This window comes from Mustela lutreola, chromosome 10 (assembly GCF_030435805.1).
Source record: "Mustela lutreola isolate mMusLut2 chromosome 10, mMusLut2.pri, whole genome shotgun sequence".
Classification (NCBI taxonomy): Eukaryota; Metazoa; Chordata; class Mammalia; order Carnivora; family Mustelidae; genus Mustela; species Mustela lutreola.
In genome coordinates this window covers 33,527,142-33,543,962 of record NC_081299.1, presented here as the reverse complement: position 1 = coordinate 33,543,962, position 16,821 = coordinate 33,527,142, and the positions used below count along the sequence as shown (strand labels likewise).

Here is a 16,821-nt window from a genome sequence, read left to right as displayed (position 1 = left end):
TCTCTTTTTCCTGCTCCCAGCTCCCTTGTTCATCTAATTAATAACTCATCCTGCCAGTGTCACCTACTCCTGTCGGGTCTTTTACACCCGACCGTTCTTCAGTTATACCTGATCTGGACACATCCACTGTGTGGCCTGAGGTGAGTTACCTCCCTTCCAAGAACCTCAGTTTCTCTCTTTGTGAAATGGCATTATAGCCCAGACGGCAGAAGGGTACCTTCAACTGAACATATTTAAAATTAAAGTGAAACCTTTAAGTAGCTCATTAATTTTCTATAGGATAAAGTCCAAACTTCTCAGAAGGGCATAAAAAGCCCTGGAAGTATAGTCAGCACTCAGATGCTAACTACTCTTCTTTTCCCCTACTCTCTCCTGAGCAATTTTATTTTTTATTGCATCCTGATATATTAGACTGCTTTGATTGTAGCACATTGCAATCAAACTAGCCTAGCCAAAAACAAAGAAAGGGGGACCCAATTGTGTTTAGATTACTCGGGTGGGGGGCTGAAGGGTCACTGGCTGCAGGTGGGCTCAGGGGCTGGGGGGTCCGAGGTGCTCTGTTTCTGTATTTCTGTACTCTGCAGCAGTAGGGCTCACCTCGTGCAGGAACTCTGATTGTTCTGGCTTGGATTCTAGCTTCCTAGGAGCTCGGATTGGGGGAAACCGGCCAGTGGAGGGGGGCAGGAATTTTAAAGGAAATGAAAGCAAGGAGCTGGGAAAGTGAGCTCTCATGGCCCACATTATGTGATTTCGGGGAATCCTCGGGTTTTTTTTTTTTTTTTCCCATCGAGCCCTATCTCTTCTTCCAAACTTACAGAACTGTGTTCAGGATTGCCTGTGGCATGTGGCATCATTCTGCACACTGCAGATGTCCCCCAATGCGTGCATTTCTTCCACTCTGCTCCACCTGAGTTACCCAGCACAACCACCTTCCTGTCAGTTCTGTTTCCTCTCTCTGCTCCATGCTCTCAGGCCTTCCATGTGTCACAGCTGTGTGTGTGTGTGTGTGTACACCTGCGCGTCACACCTGTGCACTGTGGCTGGTCTCCCAGCTGGCTCCCCTCCCTCTCCTTTCCTCCTGGTGACATATTGTCCCCATGTTTGCCTTTCTGAAGAACAATGGGGATCACACAAATCCCTTTCTTAAAAATTCTTTGGGATGCCCCGATACAAACAAAACTTATTCTTTTATTCAAACCACTTAATAATTTGGGACCAACCAACTTTTTCACCTTCTTACATATAAAGGTCTCTTATTCAGCGGATGGTTTGGCCAAGCAGAGTCACGTGTAGCAGAATCACGTGTGCTGTGCTTTCCTCCTTCCGTCCCTTTTTGCCAGTTTTTCCTCAGCCTGGAACACCTGCATTGCTTCTGCCTTGCTTGCCATGTGACCTTGAGAAAAATCCATCACCCTTTCTCATTCAGTTCTTCATCCATGAAGTGCAGTAATAGTAGTTATAGGACTGGACTGTAAGAACATAGGGAAAGGAGCTCTTAGGGCCCCACTCTTGCCAGACAAAGTATTGAATAATAAGCTACGCTTTCTCTTTCCCCTTTGGCTCTTCTCAACGCATCTTCCAGATCTGTCACAACCCTCTTCCCCCCACCCAAGTTTCTTTAGTTCCATTCAGTGAACACTGCATGTTACCCACGGCCAGACGTGATGAGTGTTCGCACGCGGTCTCTCCCTTCTGCTAGCTGGATGTCTTTCCAGCTGCGGTTCCTTCAGCAGAGGGCTCAGCCTTAGGCAGAGGACACTAGCTAGCTGGCCAAGACCCAGGGATATGCAGAATGATTAACTGACATCCCCTTCACCCTCTCTTCACTCCCCTGTCCTCACAGAGTCAGCCCCCAACTCCTCTGCATGGCAACTGTGTAGAAAGTTGGGGAAGGGAGGAGCCTGATGCAGCCCCCAGGAGACTACTTCCATCTCTCTCTGCTGCTCCTGGGGGCCGTTAGCCTAGACCCTCAGTTCCTATCCCTTTTAGCTGACTCCCTGCGGCTCCCATGCTGTGTCCCCTTCACGCGTCACCTACCTTCTCATAGACACACAGGCATGCCTTTTTCCTCATTATTCCTCATTGCCATTCCTGCTTCTTTGATCCCAGTTCCTTTTAATTTTTCTGCTGAAACGTATAAAGCCTCAGATAATCACGGGAATGGAGTTGTTTGCGTTCATATGGATGGTGGTTTTCAGACTGAACCCTTGCTCAAGGTACATCAGTGGCTTATCTTCTGGGGAATGAGGATGGAGAAGGGCCCCTGAGAGAGCAGTGAGTGAGCAGTGAGTGACACAGGGTGGGACCCCTAAGGGGAGTCACCTCACTTCCAGTTAGTTAGGAAGCTTCCATGAAGGAGGGGGAATTTTAGTCATTGGGTTGGCAAAGACTTCCCCTGCACCCCCCCTCCCCAGCACCTGGCTTTCATCCTTACCAAGCCTGTGAGTTCCTGGACCCCGTCGGTTTCCCCATTTTATCAGCCTGCCCCTTCCACCCAGCTTCTCTGCAGGCCCCAAACGACCTCCTTCTCCCCCAGTCCCCTGACAAACTGACTCTTCTTTTCCATACATGTCAGTCTGTGAGGTGCTCTCCTTAGCCAAAGGCTAATCCCTCCATGTGCATGCTGGCTCCCATGGTCTCCTTCTACACTGCACATAAACATGATTGGGCCTCTTCCCGTTAAAAACAGCCTTTAGAATCAGTCTGAAGGCAAGAGCCAGACGCTGATATTTTAAAAGCTGCCTAGGTGATCGTGTGCAGCCAGGGCTGAAAACCATAAACAGAACAAAATGCACACTTCCCACCGTGGCCTTCAGGGCTCTGTAGCAACTGGTTCCTGCCCATGTTTCCTACTCTGACCTCTCTGCCCTCTGAGCTGGAGCCACACCAAACTCCCTAGAGTTCCCCCAGCCTGCCACATCTCTTGCTTCTGTGCCTTCACACACATCCTTCCTTCTGCCTGGAATGCATTTCGCTGCTTTCTAGAAAGTGCCCTTCAGCGTTCATTGTGGTGTCCTTTTGTGAAGCCTTCAAGAATTCACTCCCACCCTGGGGCAGGGGGACCCTCCTCCTCGGTACTTCCATAAGCCTCTGTGTTTATCTCTGTGGGAACACTCACCACATGCTAACTACTAGTGGTCTCCTCGATATCTGTTTCCTCCTCTAGATAGTGAGTGCTTTGCAGGAAAACCCAGGGCTATAGAGATGCCATTTGGTAGGACATGGGGCCAAGTGATCTCTATCAGAGATGAGTTCTCCCAGGACTGGGACAGAAACTGAGCGAAGTGAGTCTTGGTGCCTGTTCATTCATGTGGTCAACGTGGGCTGGGGGCTTGCTGTGCTCACTGACCACTGGGGCCCAATAAATGGGTAGCTGAAGTTCCCTGCCTTGACTACACTTGACCTCTGGCACTGTACATCCTCTCTGGTCGTCTGCTTGGTTCGTCTCTCATTTGTCTCTAGCTGGATACTGAATCCAGAACTGCTCAGTAGAGATCTAAGAGCAGTGTGTGCACACAGCAGGCGCTTAGGAAGTATCTGCCGAACCAGTCCTCATGAGTCCACACGCAAGACTGACCTACTGGTTGTCGGTAGTGGTATGTTCTTGACATATTGGTTGGTTCCTGTCCTGTCTGAAATGTTGAGCATCGCACGGGGGTCGGCTCCTTCACTCTGCCCGATGATGAGGGAGGCTCTGCTGTTCCCATCTTATAAAGGTTTGGCAACTTGCAGAAGGACACGCAGGTACACGCTGGAATACTTAAACTCAGGCCTGTGGAGTCAGGGCTGACCCCAAAGCCACCAGATTATACCTGGGACACATTAGGCTTTCAACAAATATTTATTGACTCAAGGGAGACTGCGACCCCCAGGGAATCAGAAAGCCTGAATTCTCAGCTTCCTCCCCGCCTGACTCTGGGTCCCATGACCTCTCTGGGCTTTCTCACAGTCTCATTTATTCTCATATTCACTCCACAAACATCACGAAGCATCAGATGAGCCAGCCAGTGGGCCAGGTACAAGAGATATGGAGACAACTAACACATGCCTCTGGCTGAGAGGAACTTAGAGAGGGGGAGGTGGCAGATAATTGCATTCTTGTAGGATCACCAGAGCTGGGGTGGGGAGCTGTGTGTACCCTGTATCGAGCCAAGGGACTAAGGCTTGGAAGGGTGGGAGTGTGTGCAAGATGTGGACATCCTTGGGGAACAGGTAAAATGTAGCACAGGAGAATAACACAGGTAGAATGGGAGGCCAGGGGCCAGCTCAGGGAAGCCTTAGTGTTCTAACTCGAAGAAATTTGAGCCTTTTGAATTCTCCCGCAGTTTCCTTTCAAGGGTAGCTGCTCTCGGGCTGGATCATGGCTCTAGTGTGGCTCTGACCTCTTACCTTGAAGACTGAACTCCTGCATAGTTACATCCCACCATTTACCAGCATATTGTTTCTCCCAGACCACCCTCTCTTCTGAATTCTCCTTCTGTCCACATTTACACTGATCTGACAAGAAGGCATCCAGCCACTTGATGCCAAGAACCATTTGGGAGCTGCTGGAGCTGCAGAGTTCATTCTGTTCCAACTTAGTCCTTACCCTGTTGAGTGGAGTGGGTGTGTACACTGTGGAGCTAGACGGGGAATGCAAGAAGCCAGATGGACAGCTCCGCACAGAGTCAATCCCCCTGTCTCAGAGACATCTCCAGTGTCTGCCACGCCCATCCCATCAGTTTCCAAAGCTTAGGTCAGCCTGTTAGCTCTCACCTGGTCGGCCTCAATCAGCCCACGGCCCCTGCCATCAGAGTGACGTGACTCAGCCAGCCCTAAACCCTGTGCTGCGACAGCAGCACCTGCCCCCTTCACCCGTGTGTCCCTAGCACTTACCACAGTCTTGCCCATGGTAGGCATTCAATCAGTATTTGATCGTGCAAGCCTGATGGCAGGCTCCTCACAAATCTTCACTGTTTCTGTCTTCTCTGCTTCCAGAATAAAACCAAACTGGCCGGGTTGGCCTTCAAGCCCTACTACATTCGGCCACAGTTGGCCTCCCTTCCCTTTATTTCCTTTCAGTACCTTCAAGGCCAGTTTAGCCAATGATTCACTGTTCCTGCCCCGGGCCACTTGTATTCTCCCACTGCAAAGTCCTCTTAGTTCCTAATGCTAGGGCTCAGCCAAGTTTATGGGCCAGTGGAGAAGGCTTCCTTGCCCAGCTGCTCCCTCCGGCTGAGACCTCCCTGCCACTCCAGGTCAGACCCTCGCACACACGTGCTACCTCCCGCCCAACCCTCCCACCAACCCCTGGGGAGAAAGCACAGTAGGAAAAGGCTGGAACTTTCCTCCGGGTCCCCAGGGTGGGCCTGCCACAAGCTGAAGATGTGTCGGTCGCGTTGGTGGACCGTCACCGGAGGTCCCAGAATGAGACCGAGTGTCAGGAAGCAGCCAGGTGCAATTCTGGTGGGCCGGGGTCGGCCCAGGGAGAGCCGCTGGAGGCGGGCAGCGCGAAGCAGAGGAAGGCGTGGGGAGCCCGGGCTGGGCTTGCTTCCTGCCCCGGAATCTGGCGGCCCGCCCCTGCGCCCGCCCCTCGGGCCGAGCGGAGTCGGGGCCAATCAGCAGGCGCCCCCCGCCCGGCCCGCCCCGTCCCCCTCTGGTGACAGAAAGTCGGCCCAGCAGATGAGGAAGTGGCAGGCAGGCTGGCCCTGGGGACTTCTCTCTGGCCCTGCTCTCTCCGAGCCCTTCACTGCTGCCCGCCTGGCCCCCCACTGGTGAGTCTGGACCTTCCACGGGCGGGCTGTCCACGTGCCCGGGCACCCTGCCCGCTTAGCCCTGCCCTGCCCTGCCCTGCCCAGCCTGTGGGCGAGGCTGTTCCCGGGGACCGTGGGTGGGAGGTCCTAGCTCTCTGGGGCCGGGCCTGGCCGGTACCCTCCCTCCGATCCCGGCCCCCATTTGTTTAAACCTAGGCCATCTTCCACCACCTCCTGCTCTAGTCCCTCTCCGCCTCTTCCCCTCCCTCTCCTTGGCTCCCAGTTCTTCTCTCCTCCCTTCCCCTCCCCCTCCTTTGCCTGTCTCCCTTTCCCTTCCATCCATCTTAAAGGAAGGAAGCACCCGCCTGAGTTCCCCTACCAGGGACACACCCAGCGCTCCTCAAGCCAGGGGAGAGGTCCTTTCCAGAGCCTGGAGCCACTCCTGACCTCCAGGGCGCATGAGTGTTTGTGAGGGGGTGAACTCGAGGTGGTGGTGGAGAGAGAGCGGGAGAGATAACCAGCTGGCAGGCTCCCCTGGGTCAGGGAGGAACTGTGTGTGTGAGCGCAGGCCTCCGTCAGGTGGGCCGCGCCACAGAAGAGGCAGCCAGCGAGGTCTGCCTGTGAATGAATGAATGGTCATTGTGGTCCGTGAAAGTGATCTGTGTGCATGACCGAAGGCCGGTGTGTCTGAGTGTGGTGAGGGGGATTTTATGTTTATTCATCTCTAAGTGGGGTGTCTGAGTTTATGTCTGTGACCACATTTATCTGTGACTCAACGTACCTGTGAGTAAAGCTGCGTGTGGGCCCCGGGGGTGCGAGCGTGAGTATTTGCACATGGTAATACTAGCAGGACCAGAGAAGGTGGCGGGGTGAGTGTTTTGGGTGTGTTGCGAGTATGAATGGAGTTAGGAGTGGGTCTGAGTATCAGAAGCTCTGCATGTCAAAGTCCGTGGAGGCTGTTTGGGTGGTGTGTCAGAGGTGGGCGGCTAATGCCAGTAGGAGGTGTGTGGGCCCTGCGTGTACATAGGCGTGTCAGCCCTGGGTCAGCCTGTCGTTGGTGCTGGGGAGAGCTGCGTGAGAGGGAGGACTTGGGGCCTGACCATGTTGGGGGCAGTTGTGGGTCCCCATTGTGGCTGCAGGAGCTCCTGTGGGATGTGTGCCCAGTTCAGTGTGTGAGGGGCACGTGGATGGCCTCGCTGGAGGTGTCAGAAGGTGGCCATTCTTCGCTTAGTGCCTGTGCATGGCTTTTTCTCTGGAAAGAGGGAACCTGGTGGGCATCTGCTTCCCTCACTGGCTGGGGAATGCCTTGCCCCTCTGGGACAGCCTTGGCATCCCAGGCTCTCCTGGGTCTGGCCCGAGGCTTTTGTGTCCCAGGGTGCCCTCCCCCGACATTCCTTCAGATTCTGAGGGGGAGAGGGCCTAACTCATTAGGACCCTCCCTAAGGGAGGGGAAGATTCCTGAGACCTCCCCCACTCCCCCACCTCCTCACATGCCACTGGCCTCTCTGCCCCTCCCAGGGAGAGAAGGGTGCTCGTACCCATTCTGAAGCAGGACAGACTGAGAATTTATGGCTAGTTTAGGAGAGGATGCTGGGTGTAGGTTTTCAGCAGTCCTCTTGGGGCCACGGCTAGGGATTGGCTGGAGCCCTGTGAGGTTTCTGGCTCAAAACAAAGCTAGATCCTTCGCTCATCTGGCCATCCAGGGTGGGTGGATGGTGAGTCCCATGCTTTACTCTTGGCTTTCTCAATCCTGGTGGGTCCTGCTCCTCCAGGCCCTGACCTGTGGCCTGGACCCACCCTCCACCCCATGCCTAGTGCAGCGGGGGCGGGTGGAGGGCGGGGCGCTCCCAGAGCTAGTTAGACAGGTGGAGCCGCCAGGGCAGGAGTCTCAAAGAGCCGGGCTCCGGAGAGGAAGGGCTGAAGGGGAGTGCCAGAGAAGAGGGCAGCGGGGAGCGGAGAGAGTCGCTGGGGTGAGAGCTCGGGAGGGCAGGGGAGAGGAGGAAGGGGCAGGGATGGGGGGAATCCCCCCTCGGGAGAGGAGCATCCTGAGGAGCGGTTGAACGGGAGGATCCCTGGGGAGGGGGGGAGGACCCTCTCGAGGCTGGAGAGGGGGAGACTGGCAGGGAAGGAGAGGCGGTCATTCTGGAGTGGAGAGGTAAGATTCTCCAGAAAGAGACCAGAAATGGAGAGTCCTCCTGTGGAGGAAGAGGGAAGGTGAGGCCCGGTGGTAAGAATCTCAGCGGTGGAGCAGGGAGTGAGGGAGGCGACTGAGGTGCGGAGAGGAGGGCAGTACAGCCCTTCCCAGCAGGCAGGCAGGGTGTGCGGGAAGCGGTGTGAAAGCGGTGTGTCTCCTACCCCCAGCGCCTCGCAGCTCCTTCCTCTCACTCTTCTGTCCTTTCTGCAAAGAGGTGTCGGGAGCTGTCCCACCTGGTCTGTGAGCTGTGTGTGGGTCAGGGGTGGGATGGGGGCACAGTCGGCCCTGACCCACACCCCCCATACCTCCCCAGAATCCTTAGCCAGGATGGAGGCGGTTGTGAACTTGTACCAGGAGATAATGAAGAATGCAGGTAAGACGCTGTCCTCCCTCCTGCTTCAGGATCCCTGAACCTAGGGCTGTCTCCTGCTGGAGACTCCCTACGAACCCCTTGACTCTCTGTGACCTGACCCCATGCCTGTACACCTGGTGGGGACCCTTTGGACCCTGTGACTCTTTGTGACTCCTTGACCCTTATCCACAGATCCTCGGATCCAGGGCTACCCTCTGATGGGGTCCCCCCTGCTGATGACCTCTATCCTCCTGACCTACGTGTACTTCGTTCTTTCACTTGGGCCTCGCATCATGGCCAATCGGAAGCCCTTCCAGCTCCGGGGCTTCATGATTGTCTATAACTTCTCACTGGTGGCTCTCTCCCTCTACATTGTCTATGAGGTAGGCCTCTGGGGTGCCTAGGTTTTAATTCCTGCCAGGCTCAGATCCGTTTCTTCAGCTAGATAGCAGGAGGGGTTGGGCTGGGTGGATGGATCTCTGGTGGCCTAATCCACTCCCCTCCCTAGTTCTTGATGTCTGGCTGGTTGAGTACCTACACATGGCGGTGCGATCCTGTGGACTATTCCAATAGCCCGGAGGCACTAAGGGTAAGTGGGGGTCAAGGGTGGGGAGCTAGCATAGAAGCACTCTGGGGATAGCAGTTTGGCCATGCCCTTGTCTCATGGGTCAGTTCAGGGAAGTTTCTGGAATAGCATGGGTGTCCTAAGTCTGCCTGACTTCTTGCAGATGGTTCGAGTGGCCTGGCTCTTCCTCTTCTCCAAGTTCATCGAGCTGATGGACACGGTGAGTGGTTATAAGAGATACGGGGACCCTGGGGGGAGAAAGGAGAGGCTCTGGCTCGGAAACCCATATCCCCACTCTTCTCAGGTGATCTTCATTCTCCGGAAAAAAGATGGACAGGTGACCTTCCTACATGTCTTCCACCACTCAGTGCTTCCCTGGAGCTGGTGGTGGGGGGTACAAGTTGCCCCGGGTGAGTGGTAAAGGCCACTGGGGGAAGAGGGATAGGCATTAAGGACCAGCAGCTCAACTCTCCTGACCCTATTCATTGTACCGACAGGAGGAATGGGCTCTTTCCACGCCATGATCAACTCCTCTGTGCATGTCATCATGTACCTGTACTACGGGTTGTCTGCCCTCGGCCCTGTGGCTCAGCCTTACCTGTGGTGGAAAAAGCATATGACAGCCATCCAGCTGGTGAGGGGCCTGGCCCGTAGCCATACCTCCCACCTCCCTGGCCTGGATCCTCCCTTTATCCAGCTGGCCTCACCTCTGACCGCATGCCTCTGCGTTCAACATCCAGTCGGTCTACACCACCTCTTGCTGTTCCCTCTCACCCTTGCCCATCTCCGTTCCAGATCCAGTTCGTCCTGGTCTCACTGCACATCTCCCAGTACTACTTCATGCCCAGCTGCAACTACCAGTACCCCATCATCATCCACCTCATCTGGATGTACGGCACCATCTTCTTCGTGCTCTTCTCCAATTTCTGGTATCACTCCTACACCAAAGGCAAGCGGCTGCCCCGTGTGCTTCAGCAGAATGGAGCTCCAGGTACCACCAAAGTCAAGGCCAACTGAGAAGTGTGGCCTAGCTAGGTGCCCACCTAAGTGCCTCAGGACTGCACCTTGGGCAGCATCTGACTTCTCCCCACCTATACCAGTGACCTGTGACCAGGGCTTACGTGGTCAGGACAGAGCAGGGGACAGGCCCTCCCCTCACCACAGCTGGTACACAGGGACCATGGCTTCCGTTCCTCACCCACTTCTCCCGGCCGGCACCAAGGACATGGCCTCATTGCCCTCTGCTACTCCAGAGCTGGGGGGCCAAAAGGGCTGGACACATTTCCCCCTCCCTGCCTTAAACTTGGGAGAGGAGCACTCAGGACTGGCCCCCACCAGGGTCTTGTGGCCTTTTTCCTCACACTGAAGAGGTCAGCAATAATCTGTCACTGTGCACCCATGATCCCTCCTTCTCTCCCCCACACTGAAGCAGAAGCTTCTTGGCCAAAGGTCAGGGTGGCTGGGGGGATTGTGCTCACTCGCTTAGGTCTTCATTAAAAGTGACAGAGGAAACCATCGAGGCTGTGTGTGTACATGTGGGAATGGAAGAGGTGTGCCAGCCCTGTCTGCCAACAGGAGGGATGGTTCTGGCTCTCGGAGGACCATGGTGGAGAGGAGCCTCTGGGAAGGCTGCTGGGACAGAGGGGATGCAAAGAGAAGAGAGGGAGACGTGACTTTATTAGAAAAATAAAAAAAAACAAAACAAACCCCAAAACAACTGAGGTGATGAGTTGGTCCTCAACGGATGCCCTGGTGGATGAGACTGCTCTTGGCTGCGCTGGCCTTCTCCCGCTCCCGCCGCCGTGCAGGGTCCAGCTCAAAGCAGCGCCACAGCCGCAGTGTCTCATCTGCTGCTGCCGAGGCCACAGTGGCCCCGTCTGGGCTCATGGTCAGACTCAGGACCCGGGCCGTGTGACCTGAGGCGTGAGGAGGGAGATGGTGAGAGCTCACACACCATAGAGTGCATCCTTTGAAAGTATACAGTTCATTGGTTTTTAGTATATTCACAAAGTTGTGAATTGTTGCGAACGACAAATGTTGTGAACAACAGTAATTCCAGAGCATTTTCATCACCCCATAAAGTCTCTCCTCGTCACCTTCTCCCCCGCTGCCCCTGGCAACCATCAGTCTGTTTTATTTCTTTGCATTTGCCTCTTTTGGACACTTCATGTAAACAGTCATATACAGTGTGTGGCCTTCTGTGTCTGGCTTTGGTCACTTAGCACCTACCTTTATTTTTTTTTATGTTGAGCCATTTTTTAAAATTTAAATTAATATATAATCTATTATTAGTTTCAGAGGTAGAGGTCAGTGACTCATCAGTCTTATATAAGACTGCTTGATTGACACCTCAACTTAATATCTCAGAGGCAACTCAAATTTAACATGTTCAAAAGGAAACTCCCCACCATTCACTCCAAACCTGTTCCCCTCATGGGTTTTCCTTCAGTTTTCCCCACCATTCACTCCAAACCTATTCCCCTCATGGGTTCCCCCCCCTCCCCAGTTTCAGAGGTAGAATTTAGTGATGCATCAGATGTGTATAACACCCAGTGCTCATTACATCACATACCCTCCTTAATACCCGTCACCTAGTTGCCCTATCCCCCCACCTCCCTCCCCTCCAGCAACCCTTAGTTTGTTTCCTATGATTAAGAATGAGTCTCTCATGGTTTGTCTCCCTCTTTGCTTTTGTCTTGTTTTATTTATTTTTCCTCTCTTCCGCTATGATCTTGTTTTGTTTTTTAAATTCCACAAGATCATATAATTATCTTTGACTTATTTTGCTTAGCATGATACCTCTAGTTCCATCCACGTCACTGCAATGGCAAGGTTTCTTTTTTGATGGCTGCATAGTATTCCATTGTATTATGTATACCACATCTTTTTTATCCAATCATCTGTTGATGGACATCTGGGCACTTTCCAGAGTTTGGCTATTGTGAACATTGCTGCTATGAACACTGGGGTGCGGGTATCCCTTCAGATCGCTACCTTTGTATCTTTGGGGTAAATACCTGGTAAGCACCTACCTTTAAGTTCAGCAACCTTGGCCATGGTTGGGTACTTCCAAATAACCAACTGGTTCTGGGCAAAGCCATGGCCTGAGATAAGCTCCTTGTAGTGGGGAGACCAGAGGATAGAGCACACCTGTGGAGGGGGTTGGGATGTGGGCACAACATAGAGCCAGCACTACTCAAATGAGAACTAAGTCCATTTGAATGTTAGGCACCCTGCCAGGTGCCAGACTCAGACTTGAATCACCACAGTTCTTATAAAAACTTTGAGAGTTAGAATTATTATCCATTTTAAGAGATAAGGAATCAAGCAGAAGAAAGTTCAGCAAGTTGCCTAAGACCACATGCAAGTTTAGTAGGTGACAGCGCCAGAATTTGAACTCTGGCTCCATAGCCCAAGTTTAGAATAGAATGAAGGCTGCACAGGGGAGATGAAGGTGGAAGGAGAGAAAGCTGGAGCAGATGCAAGGAGACTCACCAGCAAGGGCCTCCAATGTCATTCTACCTAATGTGGATTAAGGGCTGTAGGTGATAGGGAGCTACTGAAGGGTTTTAGGACAGGAACAGACCTCCCAGACCCAGTGCAGAGGAGAGATTGGAGGGGATAAGTAAAGAATGCTGAGAGACCAGTAAAATGGGCCTCCACTCGGAAGGCCTTCCACATGGAAGGCCTTCATGAGGGGAGAGGGGGTCACGTGAATAATACTGAAGGAAAAATGATGTGTTTTGGGGACTGGGTGAAGAGGAAAATCCTAAAGATTTTAGGAAGTTGTGCAGATTTCTGAATAAGTTCTATCACTCTCAAACAATGTAAGAGAAAGAGGAATACATTTCAGGGAGACAAGAAGTGACAAATTCAATTTAGGACATAGTAGCATGTTGCCACCTACAGGACAGGAGGATGGGGTTAAGTAATGGACATTAGTATGGTTTGGACCTCTTGAACGAGAGCGGAGTTAGAGTTTTGGTATAGTGTATAGAGTTGGTAAAGCCACTGAAGGGGACAGTTGCCCAAGGGGACAGTTAACCAAGACAGAGTAAGAATATTTCTGAGAGGGAGAGGCTGGAACGTAACAGGTAAAAGACTACCTGGGATTGAGCATCCACAGCACTCAGACAAGCCCCAGAGCAGACATTCCAGATGCGAATGTGTCGGTCACTGGTGCCCCCTCCGGTTGCCAGGACATTGGACTGCCAGGGACACCAAGCTACAGCCTAGATAGGATAAAGATGGGGTCAGCTGCCATAGAACTAGACAAGGAGCTACAGGGGTCACAGGGTAATCCCGTCCAATCCTACCATCCCATCTCCCCTTAATGGTCTCCAGGTTCTGGGGGAGGGTCTGCAGAGCCCCCAACCCAGCCCCACTCTCACCTTGACAGCCCCCTGATGCTGGGTGAATGTCTGCAGGGGAACCCAGCCACCCTCTCCAGGAGCACTAGGCCACACATTGACCAAGTTATCGTTGCCGCCGCTGGCCAAATGTCGTCCATCTGGGGCCCAGCGCAGCCCACACACCTCCTGGCTGTGGCCACTCAGGGTGGCCACATGGTGTTCTGCCACCCGAACATCATGGTGGTGGATCTGGCCAGAACGTGAGCCACTGCAGAGGGGAGGGGAATGAGGTTCAGCGGTAATGCCAAACAGTGCCAGCAGCACCGAGTTGCTTCAGTTCAGAGATGTACCTCTGGGGAGAGCTGGCAAAAATCACAGACGGATTTTGCAACAGACTAGCGACAGCCACAAACCTGGATACGATGTAGCTGTTCCAACACAGGGAGCTCACACGGGCGGAATGACTAGTCATGTTTCGAAGCCGCTTCTGCTGCTGCACATCCCATAGCTAGAGAGACAAGGCTGCTAGGACCAGATGGTGACCTGACACGAACACCCAACTCCCCGACAAGCCCCCTGGGTCTGGGCGCCGCAGAACTGCAGCACAGAGGACAAGGCTCACCTGCACCTCGGCACTGCTGGTGCCCACTGCCAGGTAGTTGCCCTCTTTGATCCAGGCCACAGAAGATATATAGTCTCCAGGCTGCTCCATTTGCAGCAGCTGCAAGATGTCCCCGGAGCTAGCACTCCACAAGTACACGCTGTTGTCCAATGCCACAGCCAGTACATTTCCAGAGCTCCAGTCCACAAGGTTCAGGTCTTGCCAGAGCAGGGAAAGGGTAGAGCATGAGCTTCCTTGTTTGCCTGGTCCCCAGGCCCTCTTCCTCCATCCGATGGGCAAAGAGAAGGCTGCACTTACAGTAGTCATTCCGGATTTCAGGGGCGTCCAGGATTCGGTCTGGCAGGGAAGGAATGTAACGGCAGGTCTTCCGGCTGGAGCCAGGCGTGGCCTTCTGGCTGTAAAGCACTTTCAGTCTGTTCTGGTAACCTGTGGCAACCGAGTGGGTCCACACAGTGGGACAACTGATTCCTCCCCCTGCCCAGACAAGCACCTCCCCTCTCCTCAGTCTCAGGTGGGAATGGCAGACAGGCATCACTCCTCAATTCTAGAACTTGGGGTCTTACCCTCTGGGGCATTTTGTGGTTTTCCACTGAGCCGAAGGATCTTGGCTTCCTCCACATCAAAACCGTTCAGGTTCAAAGCCCAGGCTTTCTGATGTTCCTGGCACAAAGGGTGAGGGTGAGGCATGATCCCTACACAGGCGGGTCTTTTGCCTATAGCCCTTCTGGGTCACATACCTTCTTGGTGGGCGTCTGGCTATCTTCAGGCTGGTTTTCCTTGCTCAGGAGGAAACTGGCCACCTCCATCTGGGAAGCACTACGATGGGGGATGTAGCGGTCACCGCCAGGTTTGCTGGGAGTGGTCTGAGTCTTGGAGCTGGATTTGCCTGGGGTTGAAGGAAGGAAGCCAGAGAGTCTGACCAGGCTTCTGCGGGAGGAGGCACGAAGCCCGCTTCTCAGCCGTCCCCTCTCCCTCCCCGATGTCCCGCCGCACCCCACTGACCGGGAGTTCGGCCTGGGGTCCTGCCCGCGCTGTGGGATCGGTTGGCCGCCCGCATGGGTGAGGGGACCGGCCCCGCGGCTTCCTTAGCTTTGCGCTGCCAGCGCGCGGGGGGTGCATTGGGGATAGGTGCGTCCAGCTGCAGCAGCGAGTGCAGGTCGCTCTCGAACACGAACTGCGCCATGGGAGCGTCTGCAAGGGGAGGGGTCCTTGGAGTGGGTGCCCGCCGAGTCCTGGAATAAAAGGTGACCGTGCTCGATCTGGGACGGCTGGCCACTCGTTCAGGGGCATCCCCGCCGCAGCCCCACCCGACCCAGGCCCCCTGGCCGCCTCTCACCTTCAGCCCGCAGCAGATTCCAATCCCGGACCGGCTTCCGCAGAGCCGATTTACGCTTCTTAAACTCTCCGCTCCGAGCACTCATTGGCTCCTTCAAAACCCAACCGTCGCAACCGTCGTTTTCGCCCATTGGCCTTTTACGGCATAGGAGGCGGGTCTTCCGGTGAAGTCATAGATCTCACGAGAATCCAGCCAAGGAGCGTGATTTGAAGAGTGAGCGGGTGAGGGCCCGTCCCCCGGGGAACCGGTGTACGAAAGCGAGAGGGGCGGGGCGGAGAGGAGCGGGGCGCGCCCGGGGGTGGGACCTGCGCTGCCGCCGCATTCCCCAGCCTCTTCCATTCATTTCTCAGCTTCCCCTCATCAGCCCTTCACGCAGAAAACTGCATGTGATGTGCGCCAGGAGTGCATTTGTTGTGACCTGCGGAATTGTGAATCACTTTTTTTGTACCCATGAAGCCAATATAACACTGTATGTTCACTAACGGAATTAAAATAAAAACTAAAAAAAAAAAAAAGATACATATGAACGCACATACAGTGGAATATTACTCAGCCATAAAAAAAGAATGAGAGCTTGCCATTTGCACAACATGGATGGACCTAGAAGGTATTATGCTAAGTGAAATTGTCAAAGAAAGGAAAATACCATGTAATTTCATTTACAGTAGAATCCAAAAAACAAAACACAAACAAGTGAAAAAAAAAAAAAAAAGTTAATGCAGAGAACAAACTGATGATTTCCAGAGACGAGGTGGGTGGGATGATGGGTAAGATAGGTGAAGGGGATTAAGACGTACAAACTTCTAGTTATAAAACAGTCACAGAGGGTGGCGGTGACTCAGTTGATTAAGTGTCTGCCTTTAGCTCAGGTCATGATCTCAGGGTCCTGGGATCGAGCCTCAGGTCTGGCTCCCTACTCAGTGGGGAGTCTACTTTTCCCTTTCCCTCTGTCTCTGCCACCACTACCTCACCCCCAGCTTGTGCTTGTGCTCTCTCTCAAATAAAATCTTTTTTTTTTTTTTTAAAGATTTTATTTATTTATTTGACAGAGAGAGAGATCACAAGTAGACGGAAAGGCAGGGAGAGAGAGAGAGAGAGAAGCAAGCTTTCTGCTGAGCAGAGAGCCCAATGTGGGACTCGATCCCAGGACCCTGAGATCATGACCTGAGCCGAAGGCAGCGGCTTAACCCATTGAGCCACCCAGGCGCCCTCAAATAAAATCTTTTAAAAAATTAAATAAAATAAGTCACAGAGATGAAAAGCACAGCATAGGGAATACAGTCAATAATACTGAATAATGTATGATGACAGACGGTGATCACATTTATCATGGTGAGCACTGAGTAATACATAGAATTGTCAAATCACGGTGTTGTAGACCTGAAACTATTATAACACTGTATGTCAACTATACTTCAAAAATAAATATATTTTTTTAAAAACCTGCTTGTGGATTGTATCAATGATACAGAAGTGCAGATCTCAGTGGAGTGACCAAATGCAATTAAGCGGTTCAAAGAAGGGAAGGCAGCAGGAGGGCAGGGGTGGGGAAGGAGCTGAGAAGCTTAGGAGCAGGAAGAAGGCCAGAGCTAGTTAGCTCAGTGCCTGTAGGAGAACTGTTAGAAAGGAAGTAGCAAGTGTGTTTGTTTTTGGAAAGAGGGAAAATGT

The 16,821-nt window shown here is 53.2% G+C and overlaps 2 protein-coding genes and 1 long non-coding RNA gene across 5 annotated transcripts; 1 reads left to right on the top strand and 2 right to left on the bottom strand.

The window, feature by feature from the left end:
• Positions 1 to 1,203: 1,203 nt before the first annotated feature.
• LOC131809191 (uncharacterized) lies at positions 1,204 to 5,528 on the bottom strand. The gene is made up of 3 exons (XR_009345085.1): positions 4,876 to 5,528; positions 2,038 to 2,263; positions 1,204 to 1,469 (listed from the first exon to the last, which is right to left on the bottom strand). It is a non-coding gene; the product is annotated as an uncharacterized LOC131809191 (long non-coding RNA).
• Positions 5,529 to 5,600: 72 nt separating this feature from the next.
• Positions 5,601 to 10,360, top strand: ELOVL1 (ELOVL fatty acid elongase 1). Of its 2 annotated transcripts, none has more exons than XM_059135946.1 (8): positions 5,601 to 5,753; positions 8,240 to 8,299; positions 8,471 to 8,661; positions 8,787 to 8,867; positions 9,007 to 9,063; positions 9,148 to 9,253; positions 9,341 to 9,477; positions 9,639 to 10,360. In XM_059135946.1, exons 2-8 carry the CDS (start codon positions 8,254 to 8,256, stop codon positions 9,858 to 9,860), a joined length of 840 nt encoding a protein of 279 aa, XP_058991929.1. In that variant the 5' UTR covers positions 5,601 to 5,753; positions 8,240 to 8,253; the 3' UTR covers positions 9,861 to 10,360. The 2 variants fall into 2 exon arrangements, with proteins under 2 accessions (XP_058991929.1, XP_058991930.1); XM_059135947.1 differs by lacking the exon at positions 5,601 to 5,753 and adding an exon at positions 7,543 to 7,702.
• A 141-nt stretch (positions 10,361 to 10,501) lies between these two features.
• Positions 10,502 to 15,556, bottom strand: CDC20 (cell division cycle 20). 2 transcript variants are annotated; one of them, XM_059135944.1, is made up of 11 exons: positions 15,154 to 15,556; positions 14,820 to 15,049; positions 14,555 to 14,703; positions 14,381 to 14,477; positions 14,115 to 14,243; positions 13,818 to 14,014; positions 13,609 to 13,703; positions 13,235 to 13,463; positions 12,950 to 13,075; positions 11,876 to 11,993; positions 10,502 to 10,759 (listed from the first exon to the last, which is right to left on the bottom strand). In XM_059135944.1, exons 2-11 carry the CDS (start codon positions 14,998 to 15,000, stop codon positions 10,581 to 10,583), a joined length of 1,500 nt encoding a protein of 499 aa, XP_058991927.1. In that variant the 5' UTR covers positions 15,001 to 15,049; positions 15,154 to 15,556; the 3' UTR covers positions 10,502 to 10,580. The 2 variants fall into 2 exon arrangements, with proteins under 2 accessions (XP_058991927.1, XP_058991928.1); XM_059135945.1 differs by lacking the exon at positions 15,154 to 15,556 and having other exon boundaries at positions 14,820 to 15,068.
• Between the last annotated feature and the right edge of the window lie 1,265 nt (positions 15,557 to 16,821).